The sequence below is a fragment of the Heteronotia binoei genome, chromosome 13, assembly GCF_032191835.1.
Source record: "Heteronotia binoei isolate CCM8104 ecotype False Entrance Well chromosome 13, APGP_CSIRO_Hbin_v1, whole genome shotgun sequence".
In the NCBI taxonomy this organism is placed as follows: domain Eukaryota; kingdom Metazoa; phylum Chordata; class Lepidosauria; order Squamata; family Gekkonidae; genus Heteronotia; species Heteronotia binoei.
The window spans coordinates 15391089-15409294 of record NC_083235.1 but is presented as its reverse complement, the minus strand read 5'-3'; the positions used below and the strand labels follow the sequence as shown (position 1 = coordinate 15409294).

The 18206-nt window shown below is 47.8% G+C and overlaps 1 protein-coding gene across 1 annotated transcript; it reads left to right on the top strand.

The window, feature by feature from the left end:
- The first annotated feature begins 716 nt into the window (after window positions 1–716).
- Window positions 717–9149, top strand: LOC132581638 (lysozyme C-like). The gene is made up of 4 exons (XM_060252986.1): window positions 717–859; window positions 5489–5650; window positions 6185–6266; window positions 8991–9149. Exons 1-4 carry the CDS (start codon window positions 721–723, stop codon window positions 9055–9057), a joined length of 450 nt encoding a protein of 149 aa, XP_060108969.1. The 5' UTR covers window positions 717–720; the 3' UTR covers window positions 9058–9149.
- The last annotated feature ends 9057 nt before the right edge of the window (window positions 9150–18206 follow it).

The window sequence follows — 18206 nt, the reverse complement described above, 5'->3', positions numbered from 1 at the left end:
GAAAGCAATGTCACCCTAGAGTCAGAAACGATTGATGCTTACACAAGGGACTACCTTTACCTTTTTTTTATTTCACATGAAAACTCATGAAGCTGTCTCATACTGCATGAATGCAGTATGTACCATCGGTCCATCAACGTTAGTACTGTCTAAGACTGGCAGCATCTCTAGGATCTCAGAGAGAGGTCTTTTTACATCACCCACCGCCTGGTCCTTTTTAACTGGAGATGCCGGGGATTGAACCTGGGGCCTGGATGCTCTACCACTAAGCCAAAGCCCTTTCCCGGTTTCATAGGATTTCCCTCCGTGCCACATCATTTCTGGTGCTCTTTCCATTCCTGTTTCTAGGGCCCAACGAAACATGGTAGCATGTGGCATCCGAAAAGCAGCTCGGAACGTTTTCCATGACTCTGCTTTTCCTATTGTTCAAGGACAGGTTAGAATCATAATGATAATGTATCTCTGAGCACACTAAACAGTGCAAAGCGACGAGTGTGATTATTATTCCTGCAAAGGTAGAGCTACGGCTCGCATAGAGACTACCGTGTAAGAGTCCTTTTGTTGACCTCTACCCCAATAGCCGCACAATGGAAAGGTAAATGTTCCAGGGACTATCACAAAGTCCGCCAACTTTGGCTGCTTCCCAGAGGTGTTCCAGGATCCATATAAAAGTGGACACAACTCCCCATCTTCCACCATCGGTCACTCTAGGCTGAAACTATGAAGGCTTTCTTGCTGTTGTCCCTCCTCGCCTGCGTCCTCCCCATGGGACAAAGCGAAATTTTCAGCCGATGTGAGCTGGCTCAGACTCTCCAGCAGATGGGGTTAGACGGCTACGCCGGCTACAGCCTGGCTAACTGTGAGTCCGGGGCTGCTTATGGAAACGGTAGACTACCTTAGGAAGGGCAGAAAGATGAAGCACAACGTTGGGGGGTGGGGGTGGTATTTGATCTTCCCATATGTCTATCCCATATATCTATCTGAGAGCCAGTTTGGTGTGGTGGTTAAGTGTGCGGACTCTTATCTGGGAGAACAGGGTTTGATTCCCCACTCCTCCATGAACACCTGCTGGAATGGCCTTGGGTCAGCCATAGCTCTGGCAGAGGTTGTCCTTGAAAGGGCAGCTGTTGTGAGAGCCCTCTCAGCCCCACCCACCTCACAGGGTGTCTGTTGTGGGGAAGGAAGATAAAGGAGATTGTGAGCCACTCTGAGACTCTTCGGAGTGGAGGGCGGGATATAAATCCAATATCTTCATCTACCTCACAGGGTGTCTGTTGTGGGGAAGGAAGATAAAGGAGATTGTGAGCCGCTCTGAGACTCTTCGGAGTGGAGGGTGGGATATAAATCCAATATCTTCATCTACCTCACATGGTGTCTGTTGTGAGGGAGGAAGATAAAAGAGGGTTTGGGGAGGGATTTCAGCGGGGTACAATGCCATAGAGTGGTCCTTGCAAAGTGGCCATTGGCTCCAGGTGAAGTGATCTCTGTCTCCTAGGGATTGGTTGTAATCCCTGGACATCTCCAGTGACCAACTGGAGGTTGGTAACCAGGGGTGGAATTCTAGCAGGAGCTCCTTTGCATATTAGGCCACACACCTCTCATGTAGCCAATCCTCCAAGAGCTTACAGAAAAAGAGCCTTGTAAGCTCTTGGAGGATTGGCTACATCAGGGGTGTGTGGCCTAATATGCAGAGGAGCTCCCGCTAGAATTCCACCCCTGTTGGTAACCCTAACAAATGTCCCTCCCCAAATCTCACCCAAACCTCCAAGAATTTCCTAATCCAGAATCTGGCACAAGTGAGGCTTTCAATGAACAAATAGGGACAAAGAGCCCAAAGGTTTGACTAGACCAGGAGTGGCCAAACTGTGGCTCAGGAGCCCCATATGACTCTTTCACACATATTGTGTGGCTCTCGAAGACCCCACCATTCCGTCAGCTGACTTGGAAAAGACATGTCTGTCTTTAAATCACTTCACTCCAGCCAGCAGCTTGGAGAATGCGTTAAAAGTTAAAGTTGCTTTCTTTTTTAACTCCCCCCCTCCTCCATCTACCTGCCTACCTGCCTCTTCCTTCTTTCCTCCCTCCCCATCTATCTTCCCTCCTCCCTCCCTCCCCATTTATCTTCCTTCCTTCCTCCCTCCCCTTCTATTCTTCCTCCCTCCCTCCCTCCTTCCCCATCTTCCTTCCTCCCCTTCTATTCTTCCTCCCTCCCTCCCTCCTTCCCCATCTTCCTTCCTCCCCTTCTATTTTCCTTTCTCCCTCCCCCCCCTTCTATTTTCCTTCTTTCCTCCCTCCTGCCCTCCCTCCTTCCCCATCTTCCTTCCTCCCCTTCTATTTTCCTTTCTCCCTCCCTCCCTTTCTGTTTTCCTTCCTTCCTCCTCTCAGGCATCTGACATTCATGTCTTGCAGCTTTCAAACATCTGACATTTTTTAAATGAGCCTGCTTCGGCGGGGAGGGCGGGATATAAACATAATGTTGATTGATTGATAAATATGGCTCTTATGTTAAGCAAGTTTGGCCACCCCTGGACTAGACTATACATTGCCAGGTCTACCACTGTGGTAGGACACCTCCCGCCGGCAACCTCCGCTCGCCACCTCTGCTCCATCAGTCAGTGCGAGAAAAATAAAGTTAAAAATTGCCATAAGCACAACAGCATTACAGTGCTTCTGGGAAAATCCCAGAAGCTGTGCCACATTGCTCTGGGAATTGCCAGAAATGCTATGACTAGCAGGGCACGCTGAAGGGTTGGCAGTTCAAGGGCACTACCATACCCATTGGGCATAGCACCTGTGTGGGCCCATGGAGAGGCGAAGGGTTTAATAAGGAGGCTGAAGCTTTGGGCACCAGGTAACCCAGCCCAGCCTGACCTCATCAGATCTTGGAAGCTAAGCAGGATCAGCCCTGACAAGTATTGGGATGGAAGACCTCCAAGGAATACCAGGGTGGTGATGCAGAGGCAGGCAAGGGCAAACCACCTCTGAGCAGAAGAAGAAGATATTGGATTTATATCCCGCCCTCCACTCTGAAGAGTCTCAGAGCGGCTCACAATCTTCTTTACCCTCCTCCCCAACAACAGACACCCTGTGAGGTGGGTGGGGCTGAGAGGACTCTCACAGCAGCTGCCCTTTCAAGGACAACTCCTACGACAGCTATGGCTGACCCGAGGCCATTCCAGCAGGCGCAAGTGGAGGAGTGGGGAATCAAACCCGGTTCTCCCAGATAAGAGTCCGCACACTTAACCACTTCACCAAACTGGCTCTCCAAAGAAAGTCTCTTGCCTTGAAAATCTTTCGGGCTCGCTGTAAATCAGCTATGACTTAACAGCAATATGTTAGAGAGCTGTGGATAGGTATGGGAAGGTAAGGTGATTTCTTAAAGCCACAACGATTGCGTTCTGGCCTACTCGGGGCTTTTACTCTTGCTAGAATGAATGCCCATTCAACAGTGGTTACAGGCCCAGCACGTGGGAGTAAGCAAACTAGGCAAATACCTAGGGCGCCAGCTCCCAGCAGGGCCAGGTAAGCGCTGTGGAGGGGAAGCGCTGACTGTTTTTTTCCTGGCTTTAAGGGGTCACAGAAATTTCCCCAACACCTTAAAGCCAAGAAAAAACAGCGTTTCTCGTCTGCAGTGCCTGCCAAACTCTGCAAACGCTGCGGAGGGGATGCGCTGAGTGCCGGCATGATGACATCATCTCTGGGTGATGTCAATAGGTCGCGCGCATGCAAAGCGTGCATGCAACAAATGAACTGTGGGAGGGTGCCGGGCCTGGGTGGTTATGAGCAGGTGGGACGGTGGCTCAGTGGTAGAGCATCTGCTTGGTAAGCAGAAGGTCCCAGGTTCAATCCCTGGTATCTCCAACTAAAAAGGGCCCAGGCAAATAGGCATGAAAAATCTCAGCTTGAGACCCTGGAGAGCCACTGCCAGTCTGAGTAGACAAGACTGACTTTGATGGACTGAGGGTCTGACTCAGTATAAGGCAGCTTCATATGTTCATATGTTTCCTCTAAGCTGAGTTAGTGTGAGTTCACTCAGTTTTTTTAGCCTCTGGCTCACACATTTTTGTCTTAGCTCACGAAAAATGGCCCAGGGCACAATTATTTATGCAGGAGCTCACCACTTTAATGCCAGTAGCTCACAAAGTAAAATTTCTGCTCACAAGACGCTGCAGCTTAGTTAGATGGAACATTGGTTGTGAGAGGTTGCTTTTTGCAGCTTCCTGACTCGGAGAGAATTTGCTCTTGCTCCCTTGGTAAAACAGATTCAGTCTCTCATATTTTATTGGAATGCCCTCTCTAGTCTAATCTGCCATTTCATTCAACCCGGGCTGGTGAATGGCCATGATTTTAATCCAAGCAGGGTAGTCCTCATCCTCCTTGCAAATCAAAATCCAAATATAACCTTAGATGTTGCAGAAACAATTTAGTCTTTTTTTTGTTTTGGGGATAATCATAGAATCATAGAGTTGGAAGGGACCTCCAGGATCATCTAGTCCAACCCCCTGCACAATGCAGGAAAGCCACAAAGACCTACCCCAAATTCACAGGATCGCCATCACTGACAGATAGCCATCTAGCCTCTGTTGAAAAAACCTCCAAGGAAGGAGAGCCCACCACCTCCCGAGGAAGCCTGTTCCACTGAGGATCCGCTCTAATGGCCAGAAAGTTCTTCCTAATGTTGAGCCAGAAACTCTTTTGATTTAATCTCCACCAGCTGGTTTTGGTCCTACCTTCTGGGGCCACAGAAAACAATTCCACACCATCCTCTATAGGACAGCCCTTCAAGGACTTGGTGATCATATCACCTCTCATCCGCCCCCTCTCCAGGCTAAACATGCCCAGCTCCTTCAACCTTTCCTCATAGGACTTGGTCTCCAGACCCCTCACCATCTTCATCGCCCTCCTCTGGACCCGTTCCAGCTTGTCTATATCCTTCTTAAAATGTGGTGCCCAAAACTGAACACAATACTCCAGGTGAGGTCTTACCAGAGCAAAGTAAATAGGGATGATAAATAAATAGGGATGATGATGATGATGAAGAAGAAGATGCCTGCAGATTTATACCCCACCCTTCTCTCTGAATCAGAGATTCAGAGTGGCTCACAATCTCCTATATCTCCTTCCCCCACAACAGACACCCTGTGAGGTGGTTGGGGCTGAGAGGGCTCTCACAGCAGCTGCCCTTTCAAGGACAACCTCTGTGAGAGCTATGGATAACCCAAGGCCATTCTACAATAGTGAAACAATAGTGGTGTCAGGGTGTGTGGCCTAATATGCAAATGAGTTCCTGCTGGACTGTTTTCTACAAAAGAGAACTATTGAGGGATTCTGTATGAAATCCAATTTTTGCACAGACTTAGACATGCCACAGACTTTCGTCCTCTAAGATTGGCATTCCCCAGAGTATGTTGCTTGACCCCAGAACACGCACACATCCATGCGCAAAGCTCTGTGCTTCTCTTCAGTTCTGTCTCTTTCCTTGCCTCAGGGGTCTGCACAGCCTTCCATGAGAGCCGCTTCAACACGGCTGCCACACACTACAACAACTACGATGGAAGCACCGACTTCGGTATCTTCCAGATCAACAGCCGTTACTGGTGCCAGTATGGCTCTCAGCCCAGTTCCAACATCTGTGGGATTCAGTGCTCTGGTGAGAATTTCTTTCTTTGGGCATTTCTTAGGGTTCCCAAGTCCCCCGCGGACTCCAGCGGGGGACTTTTTTCACAATGACATCACCTCGAAGTGACGTCATCGTGCCAGCAACATCACTCGCCATCCACTCTAGGTGTTTCCACGAAAACTCGATGGTTTTCCTAGATGCTCTAGCAATTTGGAAGGGGAAAACTTCTTGGGAACCTCCAGCGTGGGAGAACCCCCGCCTGCCCCAGGGGCTTGGGAGCCCTAGTGTTTCTATCCCGACGAGGACCCAAAGGGGCTTACAGCATCATTCTCCTCTCCTCCATTTTACCCTTATAACAACAGGTCTGTGAGGGAGGCTCGGCTGAGAGAGAGAGACTGGCCAAGCAAGCTTCCCTGAGCGGGGATTTGAACTCGAGTCTCCCTTGAGTTCCAGTATAGCAAGAGCATATAGGTCAGGTGTTGTGCTTGCCAGTCCTGAGGCTACTCCAGACCCATCATCGGATTCTGGGGCAGAATTGTCACCCTCTTCTTTTCCTCCCCACAGAACTCCTGACAAACAACATCGCCACAGATGTGGCTTGTGCTAAGATTGTGGTTACCGACTCTGCAAACGGCATGGGAGCCTGGTAAGGAACCACGGGTTGCGGGGGGGGGGGGGGGAAGGAGAGAAGAGGTAGGGGCTCTCACTGCCACCTCCCCCATAGGGGTACCAGTTCAGGGGTGGGAAAATTTGGGGGGTGGAGCCTGAGGAGAGCAGGGACTTCAGTGCGGTACAATGCCTTAGAGTCCACCTTCCAAAGAGGCCATTTTATCCAAGTGAACTGATCCCCTTCACCTGAAGATCAGTTGTAATCAGTGTTCCCTCTAAGCTGAGTTAGTGTGAGCTAAAATGTCAAAGTAGTCCCCTGTGCAAGCACCAATCGCTTCCGACTCTGGGGTGGCATCGCATCATGACGTTTTCACGGCAGACTTTTTACGGCAGGGTAGTTTGCCATTGCCTTCCCCAGTCATCTACACTTTCCCCCCAGCAAGCTGGGGACTCATTTTACTGACCTCGGAAGCATGAAAGGCTGAGTCAATCTTGAGCCGGCTACCTGAACCCAACTTCCACCGGGATCGAACTCAGATTGGGAGCAGAGAGTTCAGATTGCAATACTGTAGCTTTACCACTCTGCTCCACAGGGCTCTTGTGAGCTAGCTCAGTTTTTTAAGCCTCCAGCTCACACATTTTTGTCTTAGCGCAGGATAAACACTTATTCAGTAGCTCACAACTTTAATGCCAGCAGCTCACAAAGTAGAATTTTCGCTCACAAGACTCCACAGCTTAGAAGGAGTTTTGGAGATCTCCAGCTATCATCTGGAGGTTACAAATCAAAAATACACTGCTCCAGGCACAAGAATATAATGATAATTTAGTGGTAGCCAGTCATATACAACAAAACATACACATCCCAGATATAAATTCCAAATATATGGACAACTCCAGATATAAATTCCAAATATTTGGACAACGGTGGGTCAATCCAAAGTACACCATTTCTCAAATCTTCATCAGGTCCAAGCAGGGCTGGCTCACCCAGTGGTTGCCTAGGGTGCCAGGAGGTAGGGGGTGCCAAATTGGGCTCCCCCCTCCCGGTGCCTATGGCAAACGCCTAGTTTGCCTCCCCTCCACACCGCTGCAAGCCTGCCGCCGCCACTGCCCTCCTTCCCTTCGTGGCACTGCCAGGCAGCCCTGCGCTCCGTCGCCCCCCTCCCCACTCGCTGCACCGAGGCTGGTCCTTAGTGGCTTCGATGCGACTGGCATGGCTTCTACTTCTTTGAACAGCCTAGGACGTAAGAGGAGACTTCGCTCCCCCTTACTTCCAGTTTCGGGAAGGAGGGGGAGCGAAGTCTCCTCTCCCATTGCGGGTTGTTCAAAGAAGTAGAAGCCGCGCCAGCTGCATCAAAACCAATAAGGACCAGCCTCGGTGCAGCACAGCTTTGGGGGGTGACGGAGCGTGGCACTGCCTGGGAGTGCCGCGAAGAGAGGGAGGGCAGCAGGCAAGGTGCCTGCCTGGAGTGCCACGCGCCCACGGGCCAGCGCTGGGTCCAAGGATGAATGGATAAATATATAGCCTTGGTATCACTTTGGAATGGGATCTTTAACCTGGACTCCAGAGAGCTTACTATTTTAATAATTGTTATCACTTTTGGAGAGGGCCAAAGCAGGCTCCAAAGAGCTTGCAATCTTATACACAAGAACTTAAGAACATAAGAAACATAAGAGAAGCCATGTTGGATCAGGCCAATGGCCCATCCAGTCCAACACTCTTTGTCACACAGTGGCCAAAAAACCCAGGTGCCATCAGGAGGTCCACCAGTGGGGCCAGGACAGTAGAAGCCCTCCCACTGTGCCCCCCCCCCAAACACTAAGAATACAGAGCATCACTGCCCAAGACAGAGAGTTCCAATGATAACTTGTATTCATACGGGAATCACCACAAACATTTACCTGTAGCTGAAGCCTACAATAAATACGCAGGGAAAGATTTGGAATTTATATCTGGAATCGTTCATATATTTGGAATTTATATTTGGGATTTGTATGTTTTGTTGTATATGACTGGCTACCACTAAATTATCATTATATTGTCATGCCTGGAGCAGTGTATTTTTGATTTGTATTCTCCACGCTGCAGTCCACTGTTTTGACTACTTATCATCTGGAAGGAGGGTTGCCAATCCTCAGGTGAGGGCAGAGGATCCCCTGGCTTGGAGGCCCTCCCCCCACTTCAGAGTCATCAGAAACTGGAGGGGAGGGAAATATCTGCTGTGCTGGGCACTCCATTATTCCCTATGGAGACCGATTTCCATAGGGTGTAATGGAGAATTGATCTCCGGGTATCTGGGGCTCAAGGGAGGGCTGTTTTTTAGGTAGAAGCACCAAATTTACAGCATAGCATCCAATACCTCTCCTCAAAAGATCCTCCATCGTTCAAAAGGATTGGATCAGGGAGTTCAATTCTATGAGCCCCAAAAGAAGGTGCCCCTATCCTTCATGATTTCCAATGGAGGGAAGGCATTTAAAAGGTGTGCAGTCCCTTTAAACGTGATGGCCAGAACTCCCTTTGGAGTTCAATTATGCTGGTCACACCCTTGTCCTGGCTCCATCCCCAAAGTCCCCTGGCTCCACCCCCAAAGTCCCCAGATATTTCTTGAATTGGACTTGGCAACTCTACTGTAATCTGGAAATCAGTTGCAATCCAAGCCCTGACCTGGAGGTTGGTATCCAAAGTAGGTGGGTAGAAACAAAAAAATTGACAATCACGTGAAATGGGCTGTGTACTGATTTGTTCTCTTTCTCCCCCAAGGGTGGCATGGAGGTTATACTGTCAAGGTCAGGACCTGTCTCAGTATGTGGCAGGATGCAACCTGTAAAGAAACACCGTCCCGTGGGGTCACCTGAGATCCAAGAAAACAGACTTTCTTCTCTCTCCTCTCATCAAGCGAGATACCGCTTCTGCTCAAATCCAGAAATAAATGAGTGAGCCACTTTCCTCTTCTGTTTTACAGTTTTGTTTCAGCATTTAGAAGGATTATATTTCCTTCCCAAATGGAAGCCACCTCACCTACTTCACAGGGTTGTTGTGATTATAAAACAAAGGAAAGGAGGATTGTTTGTACCAGAGGCCCCCAACCTTTTTGAGCAACAAAATGACTGCCACAACATGGCTGCTGCAGGAGGCGGAGCCAACAACAAAATGGTTGCCACAGATTAACTTCAGTCACACAGTGAGGATCTACACGGTATGGCGACAGCTGCTGCTAAAGCAGCATTTTTTAAAAAATCCACACAGCAAATCAAATCTCCAACAGTTAGGGTTGCCAATCCCCAGTTGGGGGCAGGGGATTTCCCAGTTTGGAGATCAGAAATCAGAAAGCGGGGGTGGGGGGACGAAAATGTCCGCTCTGCACTTCATTATTCCCTATGGAGACCGTTCCCATAGGGAATAATGGAGAATTGATCTGTGGGGCTCTGGGGGAGGGGGGCTGTTTTTGGGGTAGAGGCAGCAAATTCACAGCATAGCAATCGGTGCCTCTCCTCAAAACACCCAAGTTAGAAAAAATTGGACTGGGGGCCCAATTCTATGAGCCCCAAAAGAAGGTGCCCCTATCCTTCATTACTTCCAAAGGAGGGAAGACATTTAAAGGGTGTGCAGTCCCTTTAAATGTGATGGCCAGAACTCCCAATTATGCTTGTCACAACCTTGCTTCTGGCACCCATGGACATCATGCTGGGGACCTCTGATTTATAATATCCTGAGCACCATGGAGAATGGGAGGAGACTGATATGTACTAGATTGCAATGTAAACCTATCTTAAACAGATATTTTAGTGAAGTGTGCCAAAGTGGATCCCAGACAAACCTGGAGTGATCCACCCTTTGATAGCAGATCCCTGTATAGCAAATCCCCCTTCTGAGGAACCTTTAATGCATGCACTGGACTTTAGCCAGGAATACCTCGTTCTTGACCAGTTTATTTCATCTCATGATCTTTCAGGACTAACCAGAAAAAAGCCACCTGAATTAGATGTCTCCCATGTTTCCTTCATCAGGAGGCCCACTACTCTGTAGATCTCTCCTTCTAATTAATTAGCACTGGCAAGCCTAATTTGGGGCAGGAGCTCAGAGGAGCCCAGCTCCAGAACCTCTAGATGTTCTTTCTTTCTTTCTTTCTTTCTTTCTTTCTTTCTTTCTTTCTTTCTTTCTTTCTTTCTTTCTGGGCTCCATTGTTCAAACCCCTTGTGAGAATGTTCCCGAACTCTAAGAGTTGACAAACTTTCTAATATTTTTCCCCACAAAAAGGGGGAAATAACCCAAACATATCAAGCAGTCAGATGGAATTTTCAAAGTATGATGGGAATAAGGTTTTATGATGACCATTAGAATTCAATAAGCCTTTTAAGGCAGCTGCCGAGCTGATATAATTTAGTAAACTTTCCAGTGATGTCAGGGGTGTGTGGCATAGGCAAACGAGTTGTGCTAATGAGCTCTAGCACCTCTTTTTTTTACAAAATGACCCCTGATCTCTGGTGATAAGTCACTGTACAGATTTAATTCAAAGGCTGGGAGGAATTGGTTCCTCAACTCCTGTCAAGATTTAGAGTTCTTGACTCCTTCTTCAAGCATAATAATCATTAATATTAATAATAATAACATTATTATTATTGTTGTTGTTGTTGTTAAGATTTTTAGAGTGAAACAGGGCTCAGGGTGATGTACATCAATAACAACATTCAAATATTAACAGTAAAGCAATACAAACAATACTTCGCCTAGTAAGATAACACTAAAACTCTTGATTATGCCACTGCCTTATGGCAGGGAGAGGGGGGGAAACGCAAGAGACAAGAGTGCCAGGCAAATGGAAACCATAGATTAATAGAGCTGGAAGGGACCTCCAGTCCAACCCCCTGCACAATACAGGAGATTGACAAATTTCTCCCCCCCCCCCCCCCCACACACACACACAGTGACTCTGTTCCACATCTAGAAGATGGGAAAAACCTCCAGGATCCCTTGCCAAACTGGCCTGGAGAAAAACTGCTGTCTGACCCTGATGGCAATCAGCATTTCCGTGAGCATGTAAGAAAGAGTCAGGAGGACTAACCACTGATGCAGCCCTTCCTGCCCTCCCTTTCATGACCTGCCTAAGTTCACAGGATCTTCACTGCTGTCAGGTGGCCATCTAGCCTCTGTTTAAAAGCCTCCAAGGAAGGAGAGCCCACCACCTCCTGAGGGAGCCTGTTCCACTGAGGAATCGCTCTAATGGTCAGGAAGTTCTTCCTAATGTTGAGCCGGAAACTCTTCTGATTTAATTTCAACCTGTTGGTTCTGGTCCAACCTTCTGGGGCAACAGAAAACAATTCTGCACCATCCTCTATACGACAGCCCTTCAAGTACTTGAAGATGGTGATCTTATCACCTCTCAGCCACTTCCTCTCCAGCCTAAACATACCCAGCTCCTTCAGCCTGTCCTCATAGGACTTAGTCAGATCCTTCACCATTCTCATTGCACTCCTCTGGACATGCTTCAGCTTGTCTATATCATATGTGGCACCCCAAACTGAACACAATTCTCCAGGTGAGGTCTAACCAGAGCAGGGTAAAGTGATACCATCATTTCGTGTGATCCGGACACTGTACTACAGCCCAAAATCGCATTTGCATTTTTAGCTGCAGCATCACACTGCTGACTCATGTTCAGCATATGGTCCGCTAAGACCCCTGGATCCTTTTTGCACATACTACTGCCAAGACAAGTTTCTCCCATACTATAATTATGCATTTGGTTTTTCCTACCTAAATGCAGAACTTTACATTTATCCCTGTTAACATTCATTTTATTGGTTTCAGCCCAGTTTTCCAGCCTGTCAAGATCATCCTATTTCTGTCTCCTACTGTATATGCAACCCCTCACAATCTAGTATCATCTGCATTTTTCATAAGCATTCCTGCTATTCCTTCATCCGAATCATTTATAAAGATGTTGAACAAAACAGGTCCCGGGACAGATCCTTGAGGCACTCCGCTTGTCACTCCTCTCCAAGAGGATGAGGAACCGTTCACAAGCACTCTTTGGGTGCAATCTGTCAACCAGTTACAGATCCACTTAACAGTAACAGGATCCAAGCCACAATTTTACCAATTCGTCAACAGGAACAGTATGTGGAACCTTATCAAAAGCCTTACTTGAAATCAAAATAAACTATGTCTACACTTGGGGCGATTTCCCACACAGCTTACCAAGGAGCGAAGTCCCTCCTCACCGCGCAGCGTCTGCTCGGATTTCCCACCAACTGCTCCGCGGAATCAGGAAGTGCCGGACCTTTTGCGTCTACAGCTTCCCCCTGATCCAGCAAGATAGCAACATTCTAAAAAAAAAAAGAGAGAGAGAGAGATAAGATTAGTCATGACTTGTTCTTGAGAAGTCCATGCTAGCTCTTAGCAATCACAGCTGTCCTTTTTAAATTCTCAAGGACTGACTGTTTTTCCAGGTATTGACGCCAAACTGATGGGTCAGTAGTTACCCAGATGAGACATTCTCATCCAGGTAACTACCAATCCATCAGGAGTCACTATCTAGGAGTGTCTCATCGAAGTCTCTATCTAGGAGTGTCTCATCCAAGTCCTCTGCCTGGCTTGGTGGTCTATGGCAGACCCCCACCATAATATCATTCTTATTTCTTATGCCTTTTATTTTTACCCAGAGACTTTCAACTGAACTTCCATGCTCAGATTCATGTATTTCCTCATAAACATACACCCCCTTTACAAACAATGCTACTGCTCCGCCTTTCCTTATTTGTCTGTGCTTTTTAAATAAGTTGTGCCCTTCAGTCCTAATATTCCAGTTATGAGTGTCATCCCACTTAGTTTCAGTAATGCCTATTAGGTCATAGCCCCCTTCCTGTATTAGGACTTCCAGTTCCTTCTGCTTGTTTCCCATACTCTGTGCATTAGTGTAGAGACATCAGAATCCATGTTTTATGTGCCTTGAGGTTGTAGTTTCTGTACTGACCTGTAAGTCAATGTTACCTAGCATATGTGCCATTCCCCTCAAAACGTTAGCATTCTTATCTCCAGTTATTGGCATAGTGCTTGGCAAGCCTTGAATTCAGCAGGAGCTCACAGGACCACAGCTCCTGAACCTTTCTGAGATTTCCCCTCCTCCTTTCCACTTACCTTGTCCATTGAATAGTAGGTGCAGCTGCATAACAATCCCTGGATAAGGAGAATGGGCAGCCAGTCAGCCACCAAGAGCTTTGCCACACCCCAGAAGCCCTCATTAACCCTTGGAGAAGCCCATGTCACCCTTTCTCAACTTCTTATGTGATTTTGGGTGGTAGGTGGCTTGCTGCCCTTTTAATTGTGGGGGGAGGGGGCAGCAGCCAAGGAGAGCCCCAGGTGAGCCAGGCCTGCTTGGGCTAGCTGGATCTCTCCTTTCTTGCATCAGGTTGATTTTGGCTAGTGGGTGGGTGGGTGGCATATGCTAATGAGTTATGCTAATGAGCTCCACCACCTATTTTTCTACAAAACGACTCCTGGTACCAGGCTTTGAATTTCTGTCTCACTCCCCCATAGGATTTAGTTTAAAGCCCTCCTTTTTAGGTTTGCAAGGTTCTTATCAAATATATTTTTCTTATCCTCATGAGGAGCAAACATAAGCCATGGTCCAAAAATCCAAACCTTTCCTGATGACATCATCTATGTAGCCAGTCATTTATTTGCAGTATTCTTTTCCTTCCTAAGCCACAACCTTTGACAGGAAGAACTGACGAAAACACAACTTGTGTTCTCAGGTCCTTCACCTTTTAATCCAGAGCCACATCATCTCTTTTAATATGTTTGGGACTCTGTCTGGCAGTATCATTTGCTCCCACATGGATCAACAAGAAAGAATAATAATCCATGGGCTTGATGAGTCTTCCTACCCTTTCTGTCATGTCCTGGATGTGTTCACCTGGTAGACAGCATGCCTCTTGAGACAAGTGTGAATCATAGAATCATAGAGCTGGAAGGGACCTCCGGGGTCATCTAGTCCAATTCCCTGCATAATGCAGGAAACTCACAAATACCTCCCCCTAAATTCACAAGATCCTCATTGCTGTCAGATGGCCATCTAGCCTCTGTTCAAAAACCTCCAAGGAAGAAGAGCCACCACCTTCTGAGGAAGCCTGTTCCACCCAAGAACCACTCTAATGGTCAGCTCACTTTATCCTCTACCCCTCTCAGTAGGATAGTCCAGGGTCCAGTAGCACCTTTAAGACTAACAAATTTAATTATAGCATAAGCTTTTATTGTAGCATAATAAAATCTGTTAGTCTTAAAGGTGCTACTGGACTGTTTGCTATTTTGCAGCAACAGACTAACACAGCTAACTCCTCTGAATCTATGACCCTGTAAGGAATCCCCAGTTACCAGCACACTCCTTCTCCTATATTGAGGAGCAGAAGCTCGAGTCCTCTTCTCCACAGGGGCCTGAGAAATTCCTTTCAAGCTTTGTGGAGGCTGGGGGAGTAGCCCTTGTTCCAGTGATTCAGAATCAGTATCTATGGGGAGATGCTGGAACTGATTGCTTAGCAACAGAGGCTCAGAATGTCTTTTGATTTTCCTGCTCCTGCGGGTTACATCCTTCCGTGCACCTTCCTCCTGCATTGAATGGTCCTTCATTTGCTAAGATACCTTTTCCTCCTCCTTCTGTTGCTCTCTCAAGAGTACTTTATATGTTCTGTCCATTAAATCTTCCCTTATAAACTGGAGTGTGGACAAATGTGCCTCAGGTCCCTGTATCTTCTTCTCCAGTATGGCTACCAACTTACACCTGGTGCAAGTATAATTGCTGTTACCCTTGGATAGGAATACAAACATGCCACAGACTTTGCATGTCACTGCCTCAGCTTTCTCACCAACTATGCTGCTGCAATTTATTTCAAAAATTAGTTCTATTTATCTTGTACTTCTCTGATATTTCAGTACCAAACTGCCTCCCAAGACTACCTGTGAAGACCTGTTCTCCTTCATATAGAGCCCCTGGCTAGACCCCCAGGCTAAGAGCCCTTTAGCTCTTGCCCTTCGGCTCATGCCTCTGGTGAGGAGAAGCCTTGCAATTTAAACACCCAACAGCCAGAGCAACAGTAGAGGGTGGGGCCAACAACCACCCCCAGGCAAAGAGGCCCTCCTCCCTCAGCAACCTACCAGACAAAAAACACACAGAAGCAATCAGAAACCCTTCTCCAGCAGGTTCCAAGCACTCACTTCCAAGCACACACAGTTCTCTCACACAGCAGCCTCAGTCAATGCTCTTCAGCATTTTAGGAAAAGCAAAAACTAACACTCACCTTGCCAGTAGTTCTATCCTGGGGCCTTCCTCCAGCCCAGCTGAATCACAAACATGCCACAGACTTTGCATGTCACTGCCTCAGCTCCCTTATCAGCCATGCTGCTGCAATCTATTTCAAAAATTAGTTTTGTTTATCTTGTACTTCCTTAATACTCCACTGTCAAACTGACTCTCAAGGCTACTTGAGGAGAGCTGTTCTCCTTCCTATAGGGCCCCCAGGCTAGACCCCCTAAGCTAAGAACCACACTATCACTGTCCTCAACCAAACGCTATTCTCAACTGTCAGTGTCCTCAACCAAACACCTGGCATATAAGCCCTGTCATATAAGCCCTGCCATATAAGCCCTGTGGAACTGCACTAACTCCTGCAGGGAATGGATGTGATTTGGCAGAGAGTTCCACCAGGTTGAGGCCAGGATGGAAAACACCCTGGCCCTGGTGGAGGTCAGCCAGATGTCTCTCAGGCCAGGGACCACCAGAATGTTCTTATCTGCTGAGTACAATGCTCTTTGTGGGGAAGGGCAGTATACAAGGAGAGCCAGTCCCGCAGATACATGAGTTCCAGACCGTAAGATTGCTAGGTTGTTATATCTGTGGTGAAGCTAAGATTGCTACCTTTGGTTTGGAAAATACCTGGAGATTTGGGAGATGGCGCCTGAGGAGGTGGGATTCATGGAGGGGAGGGATATCAATGGAATATAATCCTATCCCAAGCAGCCTTTTTATCCAGGGGAGCTGATCTTGGCCATCTGGAGATGAATGCTAATAGCGGGAGATTTCAAGGTGCTATCTGGAGGTTGGCAACCCTAGGTGAGACATACCACTTCATTACCAAAGTGACATCAGATGACTGCAACCTTATTCTCTATGGCAGAGGTGGCCAACAATGGGTCTCCAGATGTTTTTTGCCTACAGCTCCCATCAGCCCCAGCCAGCATGGCCAATGGCTGGGGCTAATGGAAGTTGTCAGCAAAAAGCATCTGGAGAGCTACCATTGGCCACCCCTGTGGGATTAAGCTGGGGCCATTGTTATATTCATAGTCAACGACAAACAGATGGTGGAGGGAACATTCTCTATGATTTTGGTGGAGAATTCTGAGAAATAACTAACCGGTGATAAAGTACCCCTTAGCTCACAGCATCCTGCAAATGACAAAAACAAAGGACCCTGGAGTTCTTTGTTAGTACAGATGGGATTTAATAATTCAGGATAAAAATCCTGGGATATGCTGGTACATACTTAATTCTCCCTTTCTCCCAAGAGCTCAAAACGGGGTGCTTGGTTCTTCCTTATTTTTTATCTTCAAAACAGCCCTGTGAGGTAGGTTAGGCCAACAGACAACGGCTGGCACAAGGCCGACCAGCAAGCTTTGTGGCTGAATGGAGCTGTAGGTAGGAAGTTCAAATGTTTCCTTGGCTGTGGACTGCTTTGGTAGCCTCAGGCAAGTCTCTGTCTCTTTCAGGGCTCAGGAACAGGAGATGCGGGGAGGAGACCTGGCAACTAGGGCTGCCAAGCCCCCGGTCCGGGCGGGGGTTCCTCCACTCGTTGGTGGAAGTTCCCCTCCACATCGGGCCAGCAGGGGGAACTTCCACCAACGTCGCAGCGCAATGATGTCACCTGGCAACCACTCAAGGCATTTCTAGGAAAACTCTATGGTTTTCCCAGATGCTCTAGCCATTTGGGAGAGGAAACTCTATGGTACAATAGGTCCCATAGAGGTTTTCCCTCCCAAATGGCTAGAGCGTCCAGGAAAACTATAGAGTTTTCCCGGAATCACCTAGAGTGGTCGTCACGCAACGTCGCCAGTGATGACATCACTTCCAGGTGACATCATGAACATATGAAGCTGCCTTATACTGAATCAGACACTTGGTCCATCAAAGTCAGTATTGTCTTCTCAGACTGGCAGCGGCTCTCCAGGGTCTCAAGCTGAGGTTTTTCACACCTATTTGCCTGGACTCTTTTTTGGAGATGCCGGATGACATCTTCCAGTCGACATCATCATGCCGCACGCACTGGAGCACAAGGAGAGTCCCCCACTGGGGTCTTAAAGGTACTTGGCAACCCTACTGCCCCCCCCCCGCCACCTCCCACTGCTACTTAACGAAATACTGGGATTTCAGTCACTTGGAGACCAGTTGTAATTCCAGGATATCTCCAGCCATCACCTGGAGACTGGCAACCCTACTCCCAGCTGAGGCTAACAGTTGTACAAGGGCCTATTTCTATCATGCTCAGGAAATGTGGGGATAAACAGTTTAACAGTTAAACTAACACCTGGCATAAGGATGACAGCAAGATAATATTTGTGAAGCGCTTTGAACACACTGAATGCTCTGAGGACCTGACAGAAATGAAGCAATGCTGCCCATGGTCAGCTGGCCCAGAGGTTTCTTTCTTTCAGAGGCCTCTTTCTGGAAGCCTGTCCTGTGAAATATCCAGGCTTCTCTTGTGTGTGAAGAATCCCTGAACTCACATTCATCCAGTCACACTCAAGCGGGCACTGAAGAGAATGTTTTTCATTTCCCCAAGCTGCCGTTGTGTTTTGTGGTAAAATGTTGAAATTGGCGGGAAGAGAAAGAGGTAAGGAGACAAAAACACCCCAGTCATGGCAACATCTGTGCGCTTGTGGTGGACACGCTGTGTTAGCCCGTCCCCTGTCAACACTCAGCCAGTGACA